At 37.1% G+C, this 27,502-nt stretch overlaps 1 protein-coding gene across 8 annotated transcripts in view; it reads left to right on the top strand.

Annotated features, from left to right (window-relative positions):
- Positions 1-27,502, top strand: part of MYO16 (myosin XVI) — a 377,031-nt gene that overhangs the window by 116,182 nt on the left and 233,347 nt on the right. For 7 of the 8 annotated variants that reach the window (XM_061377886.1, XM_061377881.1, XM_061377882.1 and 4 more), the window contains 2 exons: positions 7,684-7,754; positions 11,161-11,304. In XM_061377886.1, coding sequence (XP_061233870.1) covers positions 7,684-7,754; positions 11,161-11,304 — 215 coding nt within the window. Of the gene's footprint in view, positions 1-861; positions 1,016-7,683; positions 7,755-11,160; positions 11,305-27,502 lie in introns of those variants that run through there. The other variant, XM_061377885.1, reaches the window with a different exon arrangement.

The following is a 27,502-nucleotide window of genomic DNA, read 5'->3' as shown; positions in this document are numbered from 1 at the left end:
ATACCTTAGTTACTGGACTGTTCTTATCTCAACCCGTGGGAGTTACATTATTTTGATTCCTCTCCCCATCCCTCTGGGAGTGGGGGGGAAAAAGGGGAGAGGTGTGAGCGAGCATCTGCGTGGTACTGAGTTACCAGCTGGGCTGGTATCACACAGAAAAAGAGAAATCAGATGTAGCTGTTATGTGACCCACTTATTTTAAAATCACGTTCCTCTGAAATGATTTCAGAGTCTACACTGTTTTCCATGTGAATACCTGTCTTTTCAGTGTCTTAAAAATGATGCTTTTCCTGCCATATCAGAGCTTAACTCAGGTGTGCCACACTGGGCTGTTGGTTGTTGTCACTTTTTCATGTGATATAAGGCAATAAATGAATTTGTATCACTGTGCTTTGGCACCGTAAGAGGCACACACTAGCATTATTTATGCTATTAGATTTGTGGCCTTAGTATTTTCCAGTGTAGGCAAAGACTGCATTTAAAGTTCATGTATATAAAAATGAAACGAAATGGAAGCAAGCGAGTATGATTGAAGAAGTTTTTAATTTAGCAGTTACTAAATAATCATAGTCCCTAAACTCATAAATTATTCTGGCTGTACCTACAGTGCTAGAAATACCTGCCTCACTGAGGGAGCTCTGACCCTCCTTAGAGATCTCACTGAAGTTTGACTTAGTGTCTGTGTGGCCTGCAGACATGGCTGTTATTTTCTGTGTGGTTTTCCAGTTCAGATAGCAGGAAGGCTGCGTCCTTGCTCTCCAGAGTGACTGTGCTTAGGCAGGAAGCTACCAGGGCTGGTGGATGCCTGGGCATGGACATACAATAGTTGAGGGTGCAGGGCCTGGTGGGAAAGTAGCAGAGGACTGGGCAGAAATTAAGGGACCTATCTTGTCATGTACTTACCTGTGCTGCCTGAAATTCACTCCCACACAGGAGTGATGAAGCCTCTCAACAGCTTCCAAGCCTGGGGTCTGATAAATTTCTGCACAAAGAGAATATGGGATAGGACTAACAGGTATTTTGATCTGGGCCTAACATTAAAGCTGGGAGAGGTGTCTTCTGGACCTGTAGCACTACCTCTGTCAGTCTGTTTCTTCGGTGGCTTGGTTTGTTTCTTTCAAAAGTAACTCTGAGTTGACTGGAGCTCAGGAAACAGCCTGACAGTTCACATCACACTTTTAAATGCAGCAGAGAATCAACGGCCTTGATTGCTCTGGGGTCATGATAATCTGATTCCTGGATGACTGAAAAAATTATGAACTATGGGAGCTTTGCCAGGGAAGATGTCAGCCCTATCCTGATCAGTGTTTTGTTCAGACAGTGGAGAGTATAGCTTGGATATGTAAGGCTAACATTCTCGAATTCTGCCAGTATGGATAAAGTAATTTTCCTTTCTTCATTTCTGCATTCTGTGAATGGCACACTGAGCAGGCCAAATGGTGTGCCTATTTCATTTATGGTTTCTTGTCTTTAATCTTTATGCAGCAAAGTTGGGAATTTATTTCCAAGAGTTCTTCAGAAAATGAGAAGATAAGGTTTGAACGTGATTGACAGATGTTGCCAGTGTTAACTGGAAATATTTGAAGGATGGTAAAAGAAGTAGGATTACAAATTAGTTTTTTGAAAAGTGCATTAAGGGCATGACTGCTCTGAATAACCACTCTCAGTCGATGAGTAGAGCTTCCTTTGACAGGAAACATCAGCTGTTACACTAGAAATGATGTGGTAACAGTATTGCTGCTATAAATGTGTTTGTTAGGTAAGCAAGACAAAAGGATGATTAAGTTACCAACAGTGGTACTTGGAATCTTAAAATTTAATTTTAAACTAATCATAGCAAAGGTGCAAGGTAAATATTTTTCTAAAATGCGTTAAACAAAAATTTATGACATTTTACTTGACCTCATTTGCTTTTCTTATTAAGAATAACTTACCAGAGACTGGCACTTATCTGTTCTTATACACAACTGAGTTGAATAGCAGGTTCCTCATAAGTACCTTTGGTACAAGCTGAAAGTACAGTAATGACTGAAGAATAAGAAACAACCTCTAATGAGACATGAAGATGGCAAGAATTCTTAGTGGGACATCTATACAGAGTTTAATATGTCATCATTGGACAAAAGGTCTGACTGTGGAGGGAGTAAAGGGCAAAATATGACACTTCTGTAATTGGTGGAAGCGGAAAGACTAGAAGTATGCATCACTCCTGTTGTCCAGTGGTTAATTTCATGGTCGGTTTATGCCTGAACTGCTTTCAGCTGTTGGTGAAAGTGGTGTCTACCCTATTCTCCCTATTCATACCCATTACCCAGTGCTAAATTCCCAGATTGAATCTAGTTGATCTAGTTGAAAACTAATCTTTGCCTTGTGTCAGTGACAGACAGGCGGCAGAATTATGCAACCTGAGGCAGGAGAATGGGATAATCCATACAGCAGCAGCACAGTCTTAGCTAGGCTTCTGCAGTAAGTCATGTTTCTGCATATTAGGCACTGGAATAGGTTGCCCAGGGAGGCTGTGAATGCTCAATCCCTGGCAGTGTTCAAGGCCAGGTTGGATAAGGCCTTGGGTGATATGGTTTAGAGCGAGGTGTCCCTGACCATGGCAGGGGGTTTGGAACTTGATGATCTTAAGGTCCTTTCCAACCCTAACTATTCTATGATTCTATGATTCTATATAATGAACAATTCTACCAGTTACAGTTATTCATGGTAAGTTAAAGAGAACAAAAATAGATGTTAAGAGGAACAAAGTTTACACTAGCTAGCTGCTACTCCTCAGAGGAATGATTAATAGAAACATATACTGGTACTGTATATCCAGCATAGCAGATGGCCAGTGATTAAGTTTTGCATATGCTAGGTTCTTTCCCCCCCCCCCCCCCCGCTGTTTCTAAGCCTGAGTTTGCTGTGAATGCAGCATTGCCCTGGTTGTAAGTTTGTATTAGCATCAGTAGCTGATCACTGGTGAGTTATTGATAGCCCTGCATCCTCTGAATTCACGTTCCAGGGTCTGCTGTCACTTCAGGTCTTTACTTGCAACATACAAGGTTATAGATAGTTCTAGATGCCAGTGTAGCTAAATGCTATTCAACATAGCACAGCTAAGTACTAGTTATTGCTGTACATATCGAAATTCTTAACAGCACAGTTACATAAAGCTAAATGAAACTAAAACATGCCAGGTAATTGTCACTTTGTCATTAGCCAGTTGCTATAGCAGCTAAACAAGCCAAGACAATCCCAGACTTACGGCTCAAGTCCCACATGTGAAATAAGTGCAATACCTGTGGCTGGTAACAGGCACTGTACTACCTTTACTGGATTATAAGGCTACATAGTAAATTGTAATGTAGTCAATACAGTCAGTGGAGTGTGGAAAGCTATTCAGCTCACAGGAATCATTTAGTCAAAATTGTAACATCAGGCATATGTAAAAAGCTACTTTGATTATTATCTTTTTTTACTGCTGAGAGTTTATAACTCCAGTGCTTCCTAAAACACCTTTTATGAGATTAGGTGTGAATTTCTACTGTAAGTAGTTGAATAATTTGTGTGTCAAATCTAAAAGTCGTCAGAGAATGTATGGACCTGTTCATACACACATAGGAAGGGCTTGAGAATTTACTGGAAATTTTACTTTTTTATTTTTTCTTAAGTAAATGTCAGCTTCCTGCCTTCAAGCTTCTTTACAGCCTCCTCATCTTTTCTGGAGAATTTTTTTCCATTAAAGAGTACAAATAAAGTTTTAAAAGAAAGTCTTGTGAGAACTGTAAAAATCGCATTAACTAAGAGTTTTAGCATTTCTGGAATATAGTTACCTATGACAATCTATCCTCATTAGGCAATTCATCCCAAATACTATCATTAACTAGAATAGTTCTGTCAAAAGGAAAACATGAACATAAGGTGAAGATTTTCCCACTGACTAGTAAAGTCTTAAGTGAGTGACCTAAGTGAGTTGCATAGTAGTGAGCGGGATTCTGCTTCTGTCATCTTCTTTTCTTTATTTTCTTTTTTTACTGTGTTTTGTAGGGGTGGTGGTGGTGGTGGTGGATTCAAAAAAGAGAAATGTTTTTTACTTGTCTTTATATACAGAGGAATGTAGCACATAACCTTGATTCAGAACAAAGACTCTTGCCCATTGAAAGGAGTTTGCATATCTTGTCCTGGAAGTTTGTGTGACATGAATTTCCTTGAAGCAGTGACTAAGCTAATGCAATAATGAGGAAAAATAAACCAAAGAGAACAACTACAGAGCTTTTATCCATATGCCCTAAGTTTTTATGATAATTTGTTTATGATCATAATTATTTAGTATTCTACTTTCAGATTGCAGTTTGTATATTCTTTATGCTACAGTCTTGGTCTGCATCTCTGCTAAGGGGAAAAGAAGTAAAGCAAAAACATTCTTCTGAATTTCTATCTCAGATCTAGAAATGGTCTGTCATTTTTTAGTTTCAACAGTAAGGTGTTGCAAAATGGATCCGAAAGGTATTACTTCATGTTGTACAAGTTCTCTATAAGAACCAAGTCTCTGGGGGTTTGGTGGAAGGAAGAGATTCAGTAAATAGTTTTCTATACCCTTTCTGTCACTTGGTTGCTATTTTAGGCTTCAGATGAAATTATTTTGAATATTTTTAGAAATGCAGTTTCCCAACCCTATGACCTTTCTTTGTGTCCTAGTCCTGCAAGAGAGAGGTCTACCCAGAAGCTGGTTTTGGTGATCCCAAGACTTTCAATGAATTAGTTTTTCTCCATGACCCAACAGGAAAGTGCATTTTTTTTTTTTTTTTTTCCCTGGAGTTATTCTGTGCCATTAGAGTCAGTTCCAAGTTGCAGAAGCAGCCAGAGGAAAATGATGTGCAAGTCCTTTTGTTAATGAGAGAAGGGAATAGACTCTTTTCATTCACTCTTAATCATCTTATCCCACCTTGTAGAAGCACAGACTTGAGGATGTTATTAAATTATCAGCCTTAGTCGATCTAAGACTTCTTCCACCCAAATGCACTATGCTTGCTCTGCCTCCACATGATGTGTGTATTTCTGTCCTCTGTGCTGGTGCTTAAGGAGCTGTGCAGTCAGCCACCTTGACTGGGCTGAAAACTGACCTTGCCAGGAGAAATTAAAAATAATAACGATAAAAAAGATTAGACTTACTGATCCAGTTGAATGGGCACTACATAAGTTGAGAGAGGTGGCAAAAGAGAAGGATAAGCCATGCAGTGGATAACATGCCTTCTGCCTTTTCACAGCTGTGCAGTCTGTGAGAATACACTATAAGGACAGTGTTTTCAGTGAGTCAAATGCTTTCAGTGATGTAATCAGTTAAAGCCAGAATTATGGCAGTTTAGTAATTTCTGAAAATCACACCTTTAAGGACTATCTGCCTTGACTCCCATGTTTGCAAATGAGACTATTGCTGCAGGTGGAACCAAGCCATAGTTACTTTTTTTTTTAATCTCTGAAAAACAGGAATGGAGGAAGGGGAATTTGTTAATTTGTTCAGGTGAAATCCTGATGGGATTGGCAGAATGAAATTACATTTGGAGCCTTAAATCTTCTGTGATACAGAATTCATCTTTTGTGGCCTGCTAAAGAAACGGCATAACGGGGGAATATTGAAAATATTAACTCTTGAGGTGGAGGTAGTTGCACACTTATTTAGGGAGGAAGGATTTACAGTAAGATCTTTACTCACTAAAACCTGAGGTAGAAGCAGCATGTCCATATATGTTCAGCAATTTAGTTATTAGAGGAAGGAAAGAACTTAGTTCTGAACTTCTATTTTTAACAGTTTTTGTCTGGATGAAGTCAGTTGCATACTTTAGTATTGGATTTGTGGATCTGAGAACAGAAAGAAATACTTGCTTTTTTGTTGTTCATTCATTTTTCCAAGGTAGTGAAAATTTGTAAATATTTCTCCACCCTCCCACTCTTCTTCAGTACTTTTCATCTTTGTTGGCAGATGTTGTACAGTTCATTTATTTCATGTTACTTAATGTTCCACTTCTACTTTTGGCAGACAACAGTAACTTCTAATAGTATTTATTTTTCAAAGTGGCATTTGCCAGAACATTCAAGTGTTTTACAGTTGTGTAAATGAAAAGTAGCAAAACCTTCTGTGAGGAGAAATAGGTACTATGGAACTATGTATAAAGTGTGAATTTATAAAATACTTCAGATTGATGTTTGATTTTCAAAGTTTTAAAAAGAGCAAAAGATTAAATGGATTTATTTAACTGTTATAAGTATTTGTCCAATATACCAGTGTGTTAATTATGTATGAATTATTTAATAATGATGATGCCAACACTTTCACTTACATTTTACAGGCTTGCAACCATTTAGACATAATTTCTTTCAGAGGCTGAATTTTTCTTGGGCAACTGGTCAACATTGCTTGTGTAAATTGACAATATTTGGAAAGAAAACTGACCCCTTTCAAATAGGTCAACTGAATGTTTGAATGCTGGAAGAAGTTTAAATGTATAGCGAAAATGGAGTTGCAAGGTATTTCTAGAGAGAACAAAAACATATAGAAAAAATGCATGGATAAGGAGGACATGGTGTACATGAGCCTCTTGACAGATTCACAGAAGTCAGAAGAGACTTGAGACAAATCTATGGCCCTCCTGTAGGACAGACACTGCAGTGGAACACATTTCTAGGGTACTCCAAACTTAAACGTTCTTTGCAGACCTGGGCACAACTCCATCCAGGAATCTTAATTAGGAATTAAAACCAGGATTTCCAGATGTTGGAGGTAAAACCAGCTGTGTTCTTACACAGGAAACGTTATTGGCAGTTATTCTCCTGGAAGGAGGCCTTTTGAAAGGGTCCTTCATACCAGTTTAGTGAAGACAGAGTTGCAGTGCTGGTGCTGATTCCCCTGATAACATCTGGCATTGTTACTGTGCAATTTTTGTTCCAGGAATGAACGCTGGTAGCATGAGTTAGTTCATGCTTTGATTCCAAGCGAGAAGGTTATAAAGGCAATAAAGACCATGGGGAAAAAGTGCTGATTTTTCACACTTGAGTGAGCACCAGTATGCAGGGTAGTGGTTTTGCTTGCCTTTATGAGCCTGTTTTCATTTCAAAGGGGTTTAATACATGTAACTGGGAGTGAAGTTTGACTCCAAATATAACTTTAAGAATTATGCTGCATCAGTGATCTGACAATGAACTAAAAAGTTGAAATTGAGTGCAGATCATTTAGTTTTGGCATGATGATTAATTTCAAGTGATTTAGATTATGAACACTGGTTCCAGTTATTTAGTAAAAAAGCCAACAAACCTCATGGGAACTCTGCAAAGTAAAATAAAACCAGTTGACTGTGATTTTGCTCCAAAATGGATTAGTTGGGTGATTGTGACCTTGAGACAGGGTCTCTTCTCCAGCTATCCCCTGTGTACAAACTGACACGCTCATCTGCCCACTTGAGAAGTCCTTGATACTGTTCATGTTTAACATCATTATAAACGGTTCTTTGCTTCCAGGCTTAGCCATTAAAATAGATGAGATGGGAAATGCTTACATGATAGCTTTGCAGATGTTATCTGGGAGGTTTGCGTATGTTATTAAGTCTCTTAATGAAGATGACGAAGAATCATCTTATTAACAGCTCAGAATTAGGTATATTGCTGCATTAATTCTTGTTTCTCTTTTCTTTGGTATTTCAGTGCTACGGCTATTGAAGGATGGTGCTGATCCTCATATGCTTGTTTCCACAGGAGGCTCCTTGCTCCATCTGGTAAGAGTGATTGAAGATTGGTGTTAGTGACTGTGGATAAATATGGTGGGATGCTGAGTAACATGTTGGGCACATTAACAAAAAAAAGGCTTAGCGGTAACTATTTTATCTACAATGCCCTCCGCAGTGGTTATGACTGCATCCAGCTATGCATGTGAAATAAGTGATCATTTAATGGTCATGAAAGGATGGATCATGTCATAGGAATAGTAACAGAGCAGAATGAAATGTTTTATTTAAAAATTATCTGTGCAGTAAGAAAGAATAAAGGCAATATTGCTTGATTCTGAAGATAGAATTATATGGTTCAGAGATTCACAGGACCTGTTTGAAAAACAGCACATTGTAACATTTTTCCTTCTTCTTTTTTATTTCATATTTTATTGCACCAGTTTCCTACATGTGGATACTTAACACATCCGCATTTAGTTTATCGTTATTTGCATAGCAATTTAGATAAAGTAACTGGAAGATAAAAGGCAAACGGTTTGTATACAATGACCAAAAGAGAAGCAAGATGTAAGGGCATGGGGAGAAAAGACTGACAAGCAGAGAGAAATACTGCAGAGGTAAAATTCTGGCTTTGCTGAAGCCAGTGGTAAAACTCATCAAAAATTCTTAAGTCTTATGATCCTTTGTTTTGGTCTGTGACGCTTCAATTGCAGACATGCTTTCTATTTGATGTGAAACTATTTCAAGATATTTGGATCCGACTTTGTGTCACAGTGCTGCTAAAATACATGTGACTTGTGAAATACAAGCACATAACAGATCCGGTGGAAAGTCTGCTGGCAGAGCGTTTAATTTTAGAACAGTTGGATTAAGTTACTCATAGTACGTACACAAAATAGTGCCATTTCTTGAAAAAAAAAAAAGAGCTCCTAGAGTATTACTGGACTCCAGCACACTTGCAGCCGTGGTCTTATCAGATGTTGCATTTCCCTTATGTAATTAATATGTGTTTTCCATATTCCATGGCCGTGCTACTTACCAAGGACTTTTTGGCAAGCAGGGGCTTAGGTAAGGAAAGGGGGCGAAAATTAGTTGGAACAGAGAAAATTTAAGTTCTCTTTTCCCTAATTATTTGCCTATTGCGAAAGTACTCAGTCGCTCTTTAAAAATGCATCCTGTATGAGCTGTTATCTTTGGGATTCCTGAAACTGAGGCATCCCAAGCCTTACTCTGTGCTGAACGCCCTAGGAAACAATATTTATCATCAGTGTGGCTGATGTGACATCTGTCTCACAGGCATGTTAAAACAGAAGAAGGAAAATTCCATCTGCAGGCATTTTAAGTTGCTTTGTCGTAGATCAGCTGATCACACTCTTTAACTGCAGGTAAAACCTGCAGTGGAGCTGTCCTTTTTTAGATTTCTTGATCTGCATCAGTGTCACAATCAGTATCTGTCTGCTGGTGCCTGCTGTTTCCCAGGCACACACATGCTTCAAAAGGAGGGGAAGCTTCCTGCAGTAGAAATACACAATAGAGAGCTGTATGTAATCTACTACCTCAGTTTAATCGGTTACCTGCAAGTACTCATAATTGCAGGTAAATGCTGGTCCTATTGGAGGTAGGGGCAAACCTGGTTTCAATGAAACTTGGATTTGACCCCAATTTGAGAGCAATACAGATAGAAGAAGAGAGTCATGATATAGGGAAAGAGATAAGCCAAGTCTGGTTTTCTGCAAGGACTGAAAATAGTAATTTAGCGTGCATCTTAATTATATTTTTAAAGCCCACTCAGATCCATTCTAAGTACTGGTTTTTCCACTGTAACTCTATACATACATGCATACAGCTGCTTTTGCAAAGGGGAGCTTAATCAGTGTTGCAGTGTGAATGTTTTTTATTCTAGAATTAATGTAAAATTAATGGAAAAAAACATTTATCTTCACATTTCACTTAAAATCTGATTCATTATATAATTCCTTTTTCTTTTTCAATTTCTGTTAACTTCCAAAATGTGAACTATTTCTATGTAAAAAAAAGAAATGTTCCACTTTATAAAGATTCTGTTGCAGTCACTTGTAGACAAGTATGGTTGAATCTCAGGGAAGCCATGAAAGCTTCAAAGTTATTCACTGAACTCTCTCTGCACTCCATGAGAGGAGAAGTAAAAAAAAATGATGCCATGGTGTAGTTCCACCTGTGATACAGACATAACCACATAATTATTGAACGTTCACTTGCAAATTATCTGCACATTTCACTATAACTGAAAGAAATCAGTGTTAACACCTTGGCATTTTTGGTGCAAATGATGCCACTTAAGTCTCTTGATCTCTTAAAGGGTTGTAAGGTGGAGCTCAATGCTCAGCTCCCCGAAGGGAGTCCCAGCTCTCAGCAGACATCTCTAACAGCAAGGTGTGACACTGCTGACTGAAGCTCAGGATGCTGAAGCTGCCGCAGGTCTATCTCCTTCAATGTTAGACACATTTGCAATTCCAGGTGTTGGATGCTGAGGTTTAGAGGTGTGCAAAGGTTGGAACAGATGATCCTTGAGATCCCTTCCAACCTACTATTCTGTGATTTGTGCAGTGTATATTCATGCTTTCTGGGACATGGAAATATTACACAGCTTTAAATATTGGAAGAAGTACAAGCATTAAAGATTGTATTCAAAGCGTCTAAGTATCTAATACAGAAAATTAGTCTCCCTGTAACATCTCCCTAGTGGGAAAACAGGATCTTTCTCTACAGAGTTACTGAGTTTTTATATTAGGCCAGAGTTAGGATCTTAATTTAGGTGCCCTGATTGTATTTTGAATTATACGTAAGTGAATCCATAAAAAAATGCAGATGTGACACAGGAGTTAAGCTCAAAGCAGTTTATTCTCTGCCAAAATTAGTGACCTTCATCATCAAAACAAAGTACAGACACACATGTGTGCAACCACACTGCCTCCAACACCCTTAAGTGTGCAGCATATTTATCTGTCAGAGAGACTTGGATACGAATCAGTAGAGTTAGAGGACTGGAAACAAAGAGTATGGAAAGGTGTGTATTATTGCTATCATCTGCAAAAAGGCAGAAGTTCTCATACGTGGATATGTATGTGTGGGTATACTTAGATGCCACTGCTCATTATATGATCATCAGGCACTGATGCCTGTGAACTGATTTGGAATTAGAATATTGAACAGAAAGAAAGACTCATTTTTACTGTAGATTTTGGCAAATTTCACATTTGCTTTTTTAGAGGGAATAAGGGATTCTGTGAATCATGCACATGGAACTTGTAGTCTCCATAAAACTATTTCTATAGATTCATCAGCTGTTGTCCCCTACAAACACAGAAGTGTCATCTGCTCAATATAAATGTTATATGGAGCAAAAGTTGTATGTGATAAATTCAGTTATACACTGAAATAAACACCATCCATAATTTGCTCTTCTTTCTTCTAGTGTGCCCGCTATGATAATGCATTTGCTGCTGAAATTCTGATTGACAGAGGAGTAAACGTAAATCAACAAGATGAGGATTTTTGGACATCAATGCATGTAGCCTGTGCCTGCGATAATTCTGATATTGTCCTGCTACTGCTAATAGTAAGTGAAGCAATCCAGTGCATTGTGTGCTTGCAAAGAAAACAGAATGTAACACTGTAAGGTCTGAAATTGCTCTATGAACACAATATATTGCTACTAATGATATCAGGGAAAGCATATATTGTGGGTTTTTTTTTTGACATTGTTTTGGTTTTCAGGATATTTGAAGGAATTTTTAGGCCTTCAGTGAGAATTAGAATATAAATGTCAGTGTCAGTTATCTCATATCTCTTCCCTGTGGTCAGGAACTTATATGTCTGATAAACACTTAGTCCCAGATGAGTATTCGGATAACTTCTTTTCTCCTTGTCACTTTCTGTTAAGGGTTGAGTTTACAGACTTAAAAAATCCTCCTTCATAAAAGCAAATATTCACTCAAATACACTGTGTATTCATAAAGAAGCATTTGTGGACATGGTCAAAATGAGGCAAATTTAATATTTATCAGAACAACTTTGACTTTTTGAGGCAGAGTTTACCCAATATAGTAATAGTTATGGCATTCAGCCTTTGTAGAGAGCAGCTTTGTTGATGCTGTATCCATTCCCATACATTCCCAGGATCACAGCCTCTAGTTTTATATCATGATGGTAATGCAGCTCTTTCTCTCATTCATTTTGTATTGCTCTTTAAAACAGTAGTAGCTCACAATCTGATTTATGGTTTTCCAATCTATTTGTATAATTTTAAAATTTGTATGTTTTTAAAAGGTCTTTGCAAGTAGATTGGCATTTCTTAGCATACTTATGATGGTATTTCAATGATACAGGTAAAATGGAGAAACATTTCTAAAGGTTTTATACTTGATAATAGCTTTCTTGAAGTCACTTTGGGAGATTATCTAGTCCAGTCCCCTTGCTCAGACCAGAGCCAGCCATAGCAGCTTGCCTAGGACTATGTTGCCAAGGATATGAGGCAAACTCACTTGGCAGCCTGCTCAGAATTTAACCAGAATTTCCGGTGTTTCAGTTTGTGCCTATTTTGTTTTGTCTTTTCACTGAGTACCACTAAGAAGGTCTGGCTCCATCTTCTTTACTCCCCTGGTCAGGTACTTAAACACATTGCTAAGAGCCACCTGAACCTTCTCTTCTCAAGGCTGAAGAGTCCCAGCTCCCTCAGCCTCTCCTTGTATGACAGATGCTCCAGTCCCTTCATCATCTTTCTAGCCCCTTTGCTGGACTCCAGTATGTCCATATCTTTCTTTTACTGGGGAGCCTGCAACTGGTACCTCTCCAGTGGTGGGCTCTCACCAGTGCCTAGGCCTGCTGGCAGGGCAGTGCGAGAAATCTGTAGCCCTCTTTGAAGCAAGGGCATGCTGTTGGTTTATGCTCAACTTGTTGTCTGCAAGGTTCTGGCCCCAGAAGTGTTTTGTGTGGGAAGCTGTCTAGCTAGATAGTAGAAATTACTAATAGCTTCCATGATAGCTGGATTTTATGCCTGGAATTTTCCCACATCCATTTGATTGAACAGTAGAGGTACAGCCTTGGAAGATAATTTTCTTAGCTTTCTTGTTAGAATTGTAATTAGGCCCAGTAAATGTACAATGTAATGTGTATAAATCAGATTTTCTGTTCTTAGTGCTTAAAATAGTATTATTGAGCTAACCACAGTCATCAGGTATGTTTGGTAGAAGTATCCCGTTCTGATCATTGTCACTACTCTTGGCAAATAAAGGATAAATTTCCAGAAGGTGATATTTTATCTCTTGTATTACCTTGATCTGTTCAATATATATACTTTAGAAGCCTGAGTATCCTTTGGATTCTGTGTGTATTCCTAAATGATAAACAAATTAAAACAAAGAGATTCATTTATAAAAATTCTTGTAATGTCAGGAATTTTCAGAAATACTGAATGCTGTGTTGTTGTTGACATTAATAGGAACAGTAGGGGCTATAGGGGACGCTTTCTAAAATTTTTCCCGCTTGTTTTTTGCATGAAACGAAATCTAATAAAAACGTACTAAGTATTTGAACCTACGGTTATATCCAAAATTATTTTCCAGCCCCCGTCATTTGAAAGTTGTTACATTTAGTCCCTGTTTATTACAAGCTGACTTCTGAGGGTTCTGAGTATCTTCGAATAACTTGGGATAAATAGGTCATCTGATATACTGAAGGTTCAATAAGCAGGAATACATCCATATGGATTTTTGCAGCTAGCGTTTGAATTATCTATGTTATTTGCAGTAACTTCTGATAAATTTGCCCACATTTTAGGTGATCAGCACTTTTTAAGGTAGAATTTCCTTGACTACATGAAAGCATGAACTTCATGCTTTCCCTTCTGTGGCAGAGAAATATTCTTAGGTAAGCAGTAGTTTTTGAACCATGACATTAATTCAATCTTTAATAACATTTGACAAAGTGAAGTTGGGAATTGAGGTTGGAGGGAAGTATTTTTCACAACTGTGAACTGTCTTTGTGTGAGCGTTTGATATTAGAAATTACTTTGCCTTGAGGTTAGAGTGTTTCATGGGCCATGTCTAATGTGTAGCATCAGCCTGGATAATGCCAATATGTGCTACAGGCAGTTTCTATTATACCACAGTTTTGAGTAGGAAGACAAAATACTTCATGTACCCTCATGAATTACTTTTAAATAAATATTTATTATGGACTGACTTCAGAATGTAGGCCATATTATCTGTTTTAAAAGATGTGAGCTTAAAGGCAGCAGTACGGTCCTTTAATTGAGACGTGCAAAGTCTGATTCCTGGAAAACTGTCACACAGGCCAGTGGAGGTTTCCTCAGTAAGCACTTCCAAATATTCCCTGAGTAAAAACAAACAAACAAAAATATCGGGTGCGTGTAGGTCCCAGAAGCCTATGAATGAACTTAATTAAGCATGCCCAGTTTCCGATGTTATCCCACTTTGGTGGTCTTTATGTTTCTCTGGCTGAGACAAGATGGTGACTTGTCAGTCATCAGTTTAGCTGTGGTAACTCACTATTTTTGTCCTCTGGTATATAGCAAAGACAAAAGTAGAGCTTGTAAGCTGAAATGCTTTTCACTGAGAGCTGGGGGGGGGGGGGGGTTGTAGCTGTTTGTATTGTGGTAATCTGCTATTGTGTCCTGTTGGAAGACTTGGATTTGTAAGCGCTGTTTTTGGAATAAATACCCAATGAAGCTATTTCTTTGAAGCTATTTCTTTCCATCGCAGCATTTTACCCAAGGTGGTATAGCTTTACAGGGACATATTTATACCTTCTACTTTTCATAGCTGTCAGCAAGATGGGAGGGCATTTGAACAGTACAGCAGGAAATGTATCCCATGTGGGCTAAGTAGAGAGCCAGTGAAGAACTTGCCCCCAGGGCAGCAGCTAGCACATGAGGAAATGTAAAGATCAAAAGTAATCCATACATGCAAATGAGGTGGTAAAGGTCAGATTCATCAATCCTTGCCTGACTGCAACAGTGTTGGGGCCTTCCTCTTGTAATAGGGGACTGTTTCTGTGGATATTTTATGAAGAAGGCTCCTGTAGCCCATTGAGGAGAGTACTAAAGTGTCTTTAGTTTAAGGACAAAGATGCATGGGCTTGTGTACGTCTGTACCCACATGAAATCTTCAAAAGAGGATGAAAAGTAACCAGATTTATTAGAAGTATCTTCTCTGTATTACCTCACTGTCTTTTGAAGGTTCAGGACTAAATGCACTGTCAGCAGTTCTTTCTGCTTGGGCTGTGTTCCTTTTTCATCATCTCTGGACACATTTCACCATCATATTTTGCATTAAATTCCTGTACTTGTTTTTTATATTGAATTGAAAAGCTAGATAAGATTTGTAACTTCACATCCAAAGTGCTTTGTCCTGTTGAACCGACTACCTGAGTTACAGAATGTCTAAGCACTGGTACTTCGATGCTGCTCCTGCTTTGTTAGCTGGAGGAAAGTGTTTAGTCCACTCTGTATCACTTCAAATGGTTGTAGCTTTAAATGGTACAAACTACAGATTTCTTTATGACTTGTTACACTATAATTTCAATGTCACAGGTAGTTCATCATTGAGATCTAGTGCTGGGCTCACAAATAACAAGTTAATAGTTGCAAGTTTTCTTTTTTAATCTATCTTTGGTTTTGTTTTGTGGGGTGATTCTTTTCCTTCTTCCCCACTCCATAATAGTCATGGATACTTTCGATGTCGACTGACCTAAGGTTGAAAGCAGCAAAAAAAAGAAAGCAGGTGAGAATGCATTTTTATAGTATAATTCACTTTATTTTACAGCATCTGGAAGCACCTTTTAGTGGGCAACTTGAATGTAATGTTTGCACCATATGTAATGGAGATCCTGTCAAATGAAACTAGGAAGGTGAAGACAGTATTCTAAGTGTTTGTATAGCACTTTGCATAGTGGAGATTTATTCTTTCATAGACCTGAAAGCAAGACTGTAATAAAAATGGCAGTTAATTAACTGGAATGGCAGAGAGCAGTACTATCCTCGGGAATTTTTATATGTAGATAAAGGAAAACAGGGGAGTAGAAAGACATTGTTAATATATTCTTTTTAATGACCTTACTGGGGAAAGCAAATGTAACCACTGTCTGCCAGCCAATTAAATGTGTTTCATTATGTGCTTTTTGGAACCTAGAATTGAAGCACAAAATGTGATTCTGTCACAGAAGGCTAAAAGTACAATAGTTAGCAAAAATGGAGGCTGAATATTTTTTCTCTTCTCTTTTTAAGAACGTAAGAAAATCTGTGCTCAGAATTGTGCAAAATGGAGTTATACTAAAATTATTTCTTAGATTTACAGTAGCCAACAGTAGATGAGTAGTGTTAGATCATTTGAACAGTATAACACTATCAAGTGTATGGGTAATCCAAATTTTCTGATCCACCTCTGCAGAATTCTTTATGCCACTAGAATAAACGCTGTGACATGACATTGATGGAACATTAAAATTCAAATAGGAGGAAAATAGGACGAATATAGAGAATACCAGATACTTTCAGTAACTATCATTTGCCCTTTAAAGACCTCAATATAGTATTACTTAATATTTCTTCAGTTCAGGGGATAACTTTTACAAAAATGGTAGCATCATGGTATAGACCTATCACAATTTCATACAGAGAGATTTGAAGAAAAAAAATTTATTATAGGAATTGGTTTTGCATAACATTAAAAGTCCATCTCTAAGTGTTTCTGTGATATTTGAATTAGTTTTAGAAGTGTTCTTTTATTTCGTATGACATTTCGTATGACTTTTGATTTTAATGTAAAATCCCTTTTCCAAAACCAGATATAGTTTTATTGGAAAAAATTACAGGAACAGATTTACTGGTGGGAGTTGAAAGGAATTCTTTGGGTCTGTCTGTAACTCAGTTGTATATTTATTTTGTTGTTGTTTGCAACTGCATCAGACTATTTTAGCAAGCAGAGATGAATCATCAAAAGGCCATTATCTTTAGAATTTAATGAAAGATCTTTGACTTTCTCAGTTTCAGAAACGATTGAAGCAAAATTAACAATTGATTCCTCAAAGAAAGGAATTCTGCCCCCCCCCTCCCCCCCCATCTGGCTCAATATGACCTCCTCTGTTGCGTCAATGTAAGAGAAAGTGGTAAAAGGGAGAGAATGAAGAGCAGTTAGAGGTCAGCAGGAGTCAGTGGATAGCAGTTTCAAATACAGAGGAACACGTGGCCTGAAAAAAAAGCAAATTCTTCCTCTTTCTAGAGGCAGTTACTGGTAATCTGGTTATTGTAAGAAACTTTAGAAGTTTTTATATGAAAGCTGTGGGTATCTACTTTAACTCACTCTCAGTTTGCAGAGGATGGTGGATGTTTGATGAGTGTAGGAGGGGGCTTCCAGAAAGTGTGTACTACTGGCTTACAGCCTTTCATCATTGCTGACTGAGCTAAGATAGAACCAATCTAGGTGAAAGCTGTTAATGACTCGCTGAACACCAGATGTCAACACTCAGAGGAAATTGTAGATTATTAGTGTTTCTCCTTTAAGACTGGGAAAAAGGATGAAGCTAGCTAGTGATGCAGCACTAGAGGTGGTCCAAGGAGAGATAAGAACCGAAGCCTAAGTGGGTACAGCAGCTTTGGAAAGCATTATGTCTTTGAGTACTATCATGACAGTAATGAGGTAGCCTAATAAACAAATAAGTATAAAATGAAGAGGAAATAAAAAGCGTTGGAAACTTCAACTTTGCAGACTTGACAAAAGAAATAACCAGTGAAATGAAATCTGCAGTTCACAGTACAAAGAATTCTAAATCATGGGATGAATCAAAGTCTTTTTGCACAGCAAGTAGTCACAGAAAATAAAATCTTCAGGCATAAGAAAGTGATTTTGCCTGAAAAGTTTGTAAATACTTCTTGGATGGCTAGAAATCACCAAGAACTCTCTGATAACAGTGGGAGAATTGAACCTTTCTGACCTCACAAAGAGAAGTTCAGCTTGCTAGTAGAAACATTATGAACTGTAGGAACTGGCTAACAGTAGCACTACTCAGTACTAATTTAAGATGAAATAAAATATAGCATATTTACAAGAAGGTAGAACTTAAAAGGTTTATCTTATTAAAGAGGAGGAAAGTGAACATGAACAATAATCAAAACATTTACTTGCCAATAAAAATTAGAGGTTGTTAGCGTGGACTGTAAGTTGGGGGCCTGGCTAGTCTTTAATACATTTCACTGATGGGAATAAGGAATCAGTCTAAGAGGACACATGATTTTAAACAACAGCAGTAAAAAACTACACACAAAACATTCCTCCAGATGGTGGCAGGAAGTACTTGGATTTTGATTTTGGAAAACATTTGGGGTTTGGGAAGAGTCTTGTGACATACAGCAGTGCTAGTACCAGCAGATGTGTGTAATCTGGAGTCCTTAGTACCAGAGGGTTTCCAGAAAATTCCTGGAGGTAAAAGGGAGTTAGACCTGTTAAGAAAAATAACACCCCCAGTTTTTGCTTGAGCAGGACAGAACAGATATACCAAGAGGTGGACTACATGTGCAAAGATAGGGAATGTTGAATCAGATTCACTTTAATTCTCTTGACCCCTGGAGAAAAAGGGTGAAGGAATGACAAGATAATGAAAATATGGGTTTTGATCTTCAGTAAGCATAGTTTTGTAGTAAGATGATGGTATGGGGATGTTCCACTACTGGAGGATATTTGTAGAAGTCGAGATTCATTCTTTATGCCAGGTGGCCTCTGCTTGAATCAGTGACACAATTACTCTGTGAGTTGCTCTTTGGAGTAGCTAGGGAATATGAGGAAACCTGTTAATTAAATTAGAGAAGTGGAAATCTGTTTGGTAGCTAAGAACTTAGGAACAACAGGACAAAAGCCTACCTAGTAAGAGAGAAACTATGGGCCTGGGAGTTACTGGGGTTTCTTCAGGATTGGTGCTACAATGCTGTTTCATTTAGAGTTTTCAGTGGTAACCTTAGGAGGAAAAACGGGAATATGATAATGAAATATGCTGATGACAAAACTGCAATGCCTTGTCAATTTTAGTGAGGATTAGAATGTTGTGAAGAAAGAAAAGGGAATCTTTGAAGACTTCAGTAATAAAAAATGGGTTGAAATTAAGTGTACAAAAGTACAAGGTCATGTCTGAATTCTGAGTAACAGGCATTTCTGTGATACAGTCAGGACTAATCAGTTGGAAATAAGGAAAAGGACCTTGGAGCTTTAGTCAATTGTAAAATGATTATATGCTACAAACGTGTAGCTGCCAGTAGGGAAAAGACATTCTTGGATTTGTCAGAATGAACATGTTTTTGGTGGAAAGGGAAAAGTGTTGCTACTGTACAAGGAATGACAGCCTGCAGTTAACTACATACAGCCATGTTCAAGAATGGTAAATTGTACCAAGGATGTGTTTGATGCAGGAGTAATAGGGGACAAAAAACCCGAAACCCTAATTGGCTTTAAGATCGATCTTAATGTTGTGAGTAAGATTATATGTTATGTGTTTACCTGCATTATCAAAGTAATGCCTCAGGAGATTCATTCTAGCATTACATTCTCACATGACATCTGTTCAGAGGGCTGAGTAGATATAATTATCCTGGCTGTGTGCTTAAGATAATAAAGTATCATGCGGAGAATATTAAAAACTATGTTTGTGGAAAAACAGCAAATAGTGTTCTGTGGGGTATATTTGATGCCTATCAGATTACAGCTGAATTTCTATGGCCTAAAAACAAGCAGGAGAAAAGTTTATTGAATAAAATAATTCAGAAAGATAAGCTAGACATATTAACTATGAGGAAAACGTTAGTGGTTTTCAAGTTTTTTAAATAATTTTGTTTTTATTAATATGATGTTTTCTGATATTTGAAAAGAAAATGCATAATGAGTAAGCAGTGTGAGCTCAAGGGGGGGGAGGGTGAAAGGCCTGTTTGTTTTTTTTTTTTTCCTCAGGAAAAGAAAGCCTAAGGCCACAAAAAATCTGATAGTAAGTTGAGAAAGGTACTTAAAGCTGTAATTAATTATGTGCCTAAGCAGTATTTATAACAGAAACTGCAGACTGGTTCATAAACCTGAATATTATCTCAGTAAGGGATATGAAAAGGCTGATGCATGAGAAATATGCCAGTGAAGGAGCTTGATGACTCAGGGAAATAATTAAAAGAATTACAAAAATAAAGTAAAAATGCTATAAGACAATCTTTTGGTGACATTTGCTTGAAATTACTTAACATTTCCTGTTGAGTTCCTCATTCTTACTGGCTTTCAGATTTTGCCAGGAGCTATACAAATATAAGAAATAATTGGAAATCAGAAAACTGTAAGGTCTAGTGCAGTGGTCTTCAAAGTGGATGAACGCACCAGGAGGTGCACAAGATAATTCATTTAGGGTGTTAGAACTTTTATTGTTATTTTTTATTAAAAAAAAGTAAGAAGTTAAGCTTTATTAATATTTAATATACATACTGTTGCTGGCAACCCTTATTCCATCCATATGTCAGAGGATCCCATGTTATGAACAGTAGATGAGGTGTCCTGTGGGAAGAGTGGGTGCTTCAGAATGAAAAGGTGTTGGCAGTGGTGCTCTCACTTGTGTGTCCACTTGCAAAGTATTCATAGAATCACAGAATGATTCATAGAATGGTTTGGGTTGGAAGGGACCTTAAAGATCATGGAAACATTTGCCTAGCCAGATCTATGTCGCTGTATCAACTGAAGGGGAAGGTTGCATTTCTCTTTATTTAGGCAGCCTTGGAAGTTATGGAATGTTCAACTCGGAAGAGACTCCTTCAGTTGTTTCTCCTATCTTCTTTCTGTAATTTATCGAGTTATTCACAGCAACTATAAGCCAGGAATGAGCATCTTGCCTTTTGAGATCTGTCACCATCACCCTTTCCTTGAGGCTAAGAAAAATTAGTATGTCGCAGAAAATTGCAACATGTTAAAATTTCTAGTAAAACAGAACTATGGCAAGGGAGGAAGGGTGGTATGTGTGATTCTCAGACCGTAGATGAATCTTGTCAGATGCTGTCTTCTAAAAGAAAACCCAAACAACCCCAAACAATAAAACACCAAACCCAAACCAATAAATTAGCCAAACCCCAGAAACAAAACCAACAATAAAACAGGACAGAGGGGTATTCTTTCAGGTAAGTCAATACCATATTATTTATTTGAGTAAAGCTGGCCTGCAATGTTCAAAACCTCACACCAGCAGCCCTTCCCCCTCAGTCTTATATGGCTTTTTGTGTGTTTTCATTTGGGAAACATTGAAATGAAATATCAGTATGGCATTATTTTGTAATGCATAATTTAGAAAGGCTTGGGAGCATGAACCTATGAAAATGGAGCCATCAAATAAATCTTCATGAATTCTTGAATTTCTGAGTGAGCTAGTAGGGGAAAATGCAGCACTGATACAATTTATCAAAAATTCAAGGGCAACTTATCTTGATATGCCACTACAGAGATAGATGTGTAAAGTCATTGAAAAGAAAACGGCTGCAGGAAAAAGCTGGCTTACATACTGAAAGCAGATGGTTTAGGTAAATTTATCAGTGCAGAGTTAGTGGAGGTAATAAATGAGGTGACATGAGGGTCAGTAAAAGGCTTATGTTTGCATGTGTTTATGAAGACTTTTCAATTAGAATAGAAAAACTGAAGAAGAACATTGACTTCCCAAATCTGCAATAATTGGTGTAGACAATGTGTGAAAAGGCAGGTAATTCATTTCATTGCAGAACAATGTAAGATAATGAGACTGCGATACATAATAAGTGTAGGAGTTAAAGATATGAAATGAAAAATAGTGGAAAGTTGAATGTAGGAGATTTTGTTTGGTTTGTGTTTGATAATGACCTTGAGAAAAATGTCGTTGCTGTCTGCAAGGGTGAAAGGCTAAGAAGATGTTGGAAGATGTATATAAAAGGTGGAATATCAAAGCAGAGGAAAAAAGTAGCTTTTTATACAAGTTCTGAATATCAGTTGCACTTTTAGCTGTGTAAAAATCAAATCAGACTTGCCTTTATCTCAAACGACTCTCATTAGAACTATAATATAGTGCATCCTTTCAAAACACAGTACATAGTTTTTCCAGAATGTTAAAAGATGGGGAGTATTTGTTGAATTAAAATAAATACTGCATGATTACTAATATTGCATTTATTGAGAAGGGTGTTCATTAAAATTCTGAGAATTGGAAGTTGGGAAAGTTTATCCTTTGGGATGAAGACAAGAGAACAGTAAGGGAATTATTATGGCCAAATGTTGCTGAGCAAGGTGATAGGAAGATGACAGGTGTCTATCACCACATCGTTTACTGCTAGTATTACATTATATGAACAAGAATAAAAAAATCTGTCTGATAAACAGATAAATCCTTGATGGGCTAACATAGCATTATGCCTTTAGAGTATGTTTCAATTAGTCTAAAATTCTGACGCTTTTCCAATATATGTATTAATTGATAGCATTTTATGTAAATAAACCTGGAATCATATGTTTGAGTAATATGTAAATGTTGTCTGTAGCTATGCTTGCATTGGTAGGATTTATAAATATACATGTTCCTTTTCATATAATAAATGAGAAAGTTTCTCATGAGGTGTGGATTTCCCTCATAGGTGTTTTAGGGAGTAACCTGTTTCAGTCCCACACAGCAAGTTACTACTTTTTATGGCTAGAATTTTTTGATATCTTCTGCACTTCACCCAAGCACAAGAAAATAATAAGGTAATCTGCTTGTCTGGTGAGTTCTCTAATTGCACACTGGTGTTCTGAGAAGCCAGTTCTGTACTGAGATGACTGGCATACTAAGCTTCCTAAATATTTTTGATATTTCAGAAGATGACTTATTTGTAAAGTGTATAGATTTAATTACTAACCAGCAGGACAGTGTCACCCTATGTGCAGATTAAGCTGCTATATGGTCCCTTCCCTGTACACTAGGAATATGCTGATGTCAATCAACACAATGAATTTGTCTCATAACAGAAATGCAAATTAACTGAGTTAAATTAGCAGTTCTATACTCTTTAGTTCCTTGCATGAAATTAATGCATTTATCTTTGCAGAAACTGTACAGTGTACACAGCTGTCATTTATTAGGTACTGTTTAATCTTTTGCTTTTTATACCAGAGACATGTAGTACACGCTATTCTTTATTTTTACTGTACATATATATATATACACATTAATGTAGGCTTTAAATTTTTCACTGCATTAGTAAAATGGTAATATCTAATGTCATGCCTGAAGTAGTGCTATACTTCTATGTACCATATATGGTGCTTTACTTCCATATGCCATTCAAAACACATTTAATTTGCATATATATATATATTTCTGTCTATATATTTGTGTGTATGTAATCTCAAGATAGACTGGAGAATGAAAATTCAAACATTCAGCATCTGTATTTTCCAGTTTGCACAAATACAGTCATGGATGTGACAGTGTTCACAGATGGTAAGAAAAGAGCAGCTTTCCACAGAGAGTGAGTAAGAAGACCATCATGTTAAGTGGCGTCTTCACTTTTGCCCCTGGTTAGGTTTTCCACCATTTATGTTTTTTCACATTGAGCCTGGAAGCTACCAGCTCCTCAAAATCAGCTTCTAATCTTTACTGAGCCATCAAAATCATCTACCTTTCTTTGCTGCTCCATGTGGTTGTTTTGTTTGTCCTGCTTTCAACAGTAGTGGGTCAGGGTCAGAAGCCCTTTGTGTGAAGCTACTAGGCAGAGCTTTCTCCAGATGTTTTGTTTGCAGAGTATATGTGTATATATGTGTGTATCACTGCCTCCCATGTATATACACCTGCATATATACCCCCCCCAACTTAGTAGGAAACATTATAGTAAAATATGTTGTCCTATTTTCCTGTTTGTACCCTGTACTTAGCATACTATAGTTGATAGTCAGAGGATGTTTCCCATCCCCATTTTGCCTACAGTAAAACTGTGTCTTACTAACTGTCCAATGTTGTACACAAATTACAGTTCTCACTAGCCCTAGGGAGCGATCTTTTTGTTTCCTAAAATATGAGATTCAGTTGACCGTATGTAATTAAAAGTTTTATTACTGGTTGTAAAGTAACTTTTAACTCTAACTGTAGTGTCAGATTTAAAGACTTTTTGAGAGGGAATTCTAAAGGCTTACTCCTTGCTGTGTGAAGGAGGATTTTCTTATATTTGTTCTAAAATTAAAAGGCAATAATTTCATAAAGTGACCTTTTGTTGCAGTATTATGAGACAGGGACTGATAATTTTTCTGTGTGTCTGTCATAATTTTTAATGATTACAATTAAAGTAAAAATGAAAAGAAAGCGTGTTCCTATACCGTTATCAGAGGCATTCAGTGCTTGAATAATTTATTTTTTTTTTCCATAAGCTGTGCTACCGATGGGAAGTATGCAAGTCCCATGTGCACAAGCAGATGGGGAAATTGTAGTCTTTAGTCATCAGTGCTCTTTGAAGTTTCCCTTCTAATTCCCTTTTCTTGCCAAATAATTTGAGAGCTGGCAGTATCAAGTCAAATAACCATCCTTCTGTACTTCAACCACCCTTTTTGTTGACCTCGTTCTGATCTTCTGCATTTTTTCTGCAGTATCTTAAAAAATAGAACTGAATGCTGTTGTAGGCAAAGAAGGGCTTTTCTTTGTGCTATAATATCACACACATAGGTTTTGCTATAATTTCTTTATTGTCACTTCTTTAGTCTACCTCAACTTTCATTATAGCTTTCTTATTTCAGTAAGAAAATATATTGAGATTCCATCTGATTTTTTTTCTTGATTTAAAAGAAAATGGTTTGGTTAAAGAAAGTTAAAAGTATGTCTTAGCTTATTTTTGTAATGATCTGGTCCATCTGATTCATATAATTATCCCAATTAAACTTTTTTTTTCTTTCTTTTTTTGTATTCTAAGCATAAATAAGGGGCTTCTTCATGCTTTTAGCACCATCCTGATAACACTAATGCCTCATATTTTTATCTCTTTTCTGAGAAGCCCTCACTCAAACTATGCAACAGGTATTTATACCCAGAAGGTACCTCCAGCAAGAAACACAGATACTGTTTTCTTTTTCTCATGCTTGGCTTTGGAGATAAGAATCATAGATATGTAAATTATTGAATAATTGCTCTGTAATATAATATTTTTATTAATATAAGGCAATTTTTTGGCAGGTAGACTATTAAAATATTAATTTAAATTAAGCTAAGTGTGTATCTTCAGTGTAAGATTGGTTTCTGTAATTTCTGCTTGAATAAAGCTTACAGGCAGAGACTGGAGAATTTGATGTTTAAACTCATGGCCACGTGGGAGCCCAAGTACTGAACTTGAACATGTTTTGCCCATGGTCCAAGCATGGAAATCAGTGTCGCATCAAAAGACCTATTGGTTCATTTGCCCTACATTGTGGCTAACCTCAGGTGTCCCATCATTCAACTCATATCTAGCCAAGAAGAGTAAGAGAAAAGATACTCTTATAGCATCTTTCCTCACATTTAAAAATGGAAGTGATTGCATATGAAGAAAATACAACAAATTGTATGGCAAAATTTGGTCATGCATTTGAGCTACAGATCTTGATTGTGTTAAGAATGATTACCTTAAGTTGTTGGAAAAATACAGAATGAAGTATGGAAGTAAAGAAACTAAGTATAACAAGAATAATTCTGTCCTTTCAATTTCTAATCAGTCTAGCTGTGTGTTTTCATATATTTAGATGGGAGAAGGGAAATAAAAATAATTCCCTGAGGTAAAGCTAGGTCAAGGAAAACAGACTTTTGCTTAGAAATTAATATCTAAAATGCCAAAAAACCTTGACAATATATGCTAGGAATCAGAATACGAAGAACCACCATTAAAGCTGACTTGCCAACTAATTAAGATCCAATTTAATAGCTGTATGCATTTAGAATTCATAGAATCTATGAAGTTCCCAACTCTTCAAGAATATTGTAGTGCTAGGGCATGGAAATAGTAGTAACTTGGTAAATGTACATTATTTTTTGTTTGATAGCTTCTGGGTTAGTAGTTTCTAACTTTTCATCTTCTGTTTGTATGTTTTGTTGTAATTTATTTTAAAAGATGTTACTGAGAACATACCATATTCCTGCAGTGTTATCAGAAGTGTTCAGTACTGGAACTGAGTGGGATTTTATTTGCCTTTTACATGCCTTCAAGCTGATGGGTGGAATTTAAGTCCCTGTGGTGCACAAACAGATGGGAAAATGTTGGTCTTCAGTTTTCAGTCATCAGTGCTAATTCTTTTATCTTCTGGGTGCATTAGTCAAGCAGACTATGCCTGTCAAGCAATCTGTAATATGTGCCATGACAGCCTTTATTTTTTTTTTTTTTTGTAACTACTGAAAATCTTTTGCATGCACTGACATTGCCTACTTTCTATCAGTTTAAGGACAAAATGCCTTATTCATGAATTAAATGGTTGTCAAAATGGTTTTGGAACTTTGATGATTTTAAAGTACTATTTTTATTATTTGTGTGAAGTAATTCAACAACCAAGAAGTTTGCTTTCAAATACGTTTGGGTATTTCTGTAGGCACTGGTGATCTTACATGTGTATATCTATATGATGCTATTTATAAACAGCCACTATACTGATGGATTTCTTTATCCTTTCTTGACCAATGTGTCACAGAGGTTAAGATGGCTGTGATTTTTGGAAGACTATAATGTTCGTATTGCACATTGGCGTGTGTCCATAAATCTCTTTGACCATGAGTTGCATATTCAGATTTTGGTGCCTGTTTCTGCAACGTGGAACCCAGAAGTGCTACGAATTAAAGAACTTGTATCTACATGGCACCTGAAATACTTTACTTACATAAGGATGAGTGAATTTCCAGCTCTCTGTATGAAGGTTCCTTGACTGGTGTACCATGTAGCTATGAGGGGGAAAAAAGCAGTTATGGCATAGCATAAATTTATATTAATACAAATGCATATATTTTAGCAATTATATAAGGGTATTGACATAAAATTTTCAGCACTGAGTTACCTCCTGATTTCCTTTAAAATACCTTTTTGAAGATACGCGATCTTTCCTCTTCAGTTTATGTGCCTGGAGGGCTTACAAGGCTCTGAATTCAGCTTTGGTTCTGTAGACTGTGTTGTCACAGACATAAGGGATTGAGCTTTGTGTTTGTGTTTTTATGATGTGGGATCAGGCATGCCAAAATGATTCAAACCTTTACTTATATCAAAAGTTAAGCTCGTCCAGATGGCAGACAGTTCCTGCTTCCTGTGAAAAAACAATTTTGGTAATGTGATGGGCATGGGTTTATATACAGTAGCAACTCCTACAGAGTTTAAAGTCCTGAAATATGATAAAGGTTGCAGACAGATGCTCATCAGTATCTTTCCTATGTGAAAGGTGGGAACTCCTGCTTCAAATCATTTGCAGGTAACCATTGCCTCAAGGTTATGGAAGACGCCCTGTACCTGTTGCACTTGGCCAACCCAGTTTACAGAAACTGTGCACTCTGCAAGTCCATTTAAAAGGAAGTGAGAAGTTTTTTTGATTTATTTTAAGAAAGAATTTGTTTTCATGAATATTCCTTAATATTATGCCCTACTATGGAGGAAATCAGCTGAGCAGGAGGATTTGTTCCCTGCATTTTCCCTGTAGCTACACAAGCCCGTGTAAGGCATGCATGGAACATTTGTTAGTGTATCAAATTGCAACCATGATAGGTGCAGTTAGAAATTTTCAGTTGTTACTTTTATTTGTGATCCA

The sequence above is a fragment of the Neopsephotus bourkii genome, unplaced genomic scaffold, assembly GCF_033783945.1.
Source record: "Neopsephotus bourkii isolate Nb327-2 ecotype Australia unplaced genomic scaffold, CSIRO-AGI_Nbou_v1 NB_1760, whole genome shotgun sequence".
Taxonomy (NCBI): domain Eukaryota; kingdom Metazoa; phylum Chordata; class Aves; order Psittaciformes; family Psittacidae; genus Neopsephotus; species Neopsephotus bourkii.
This window is presented reverse-complemented; position numbering and strand designations above follow the sequence as displayed.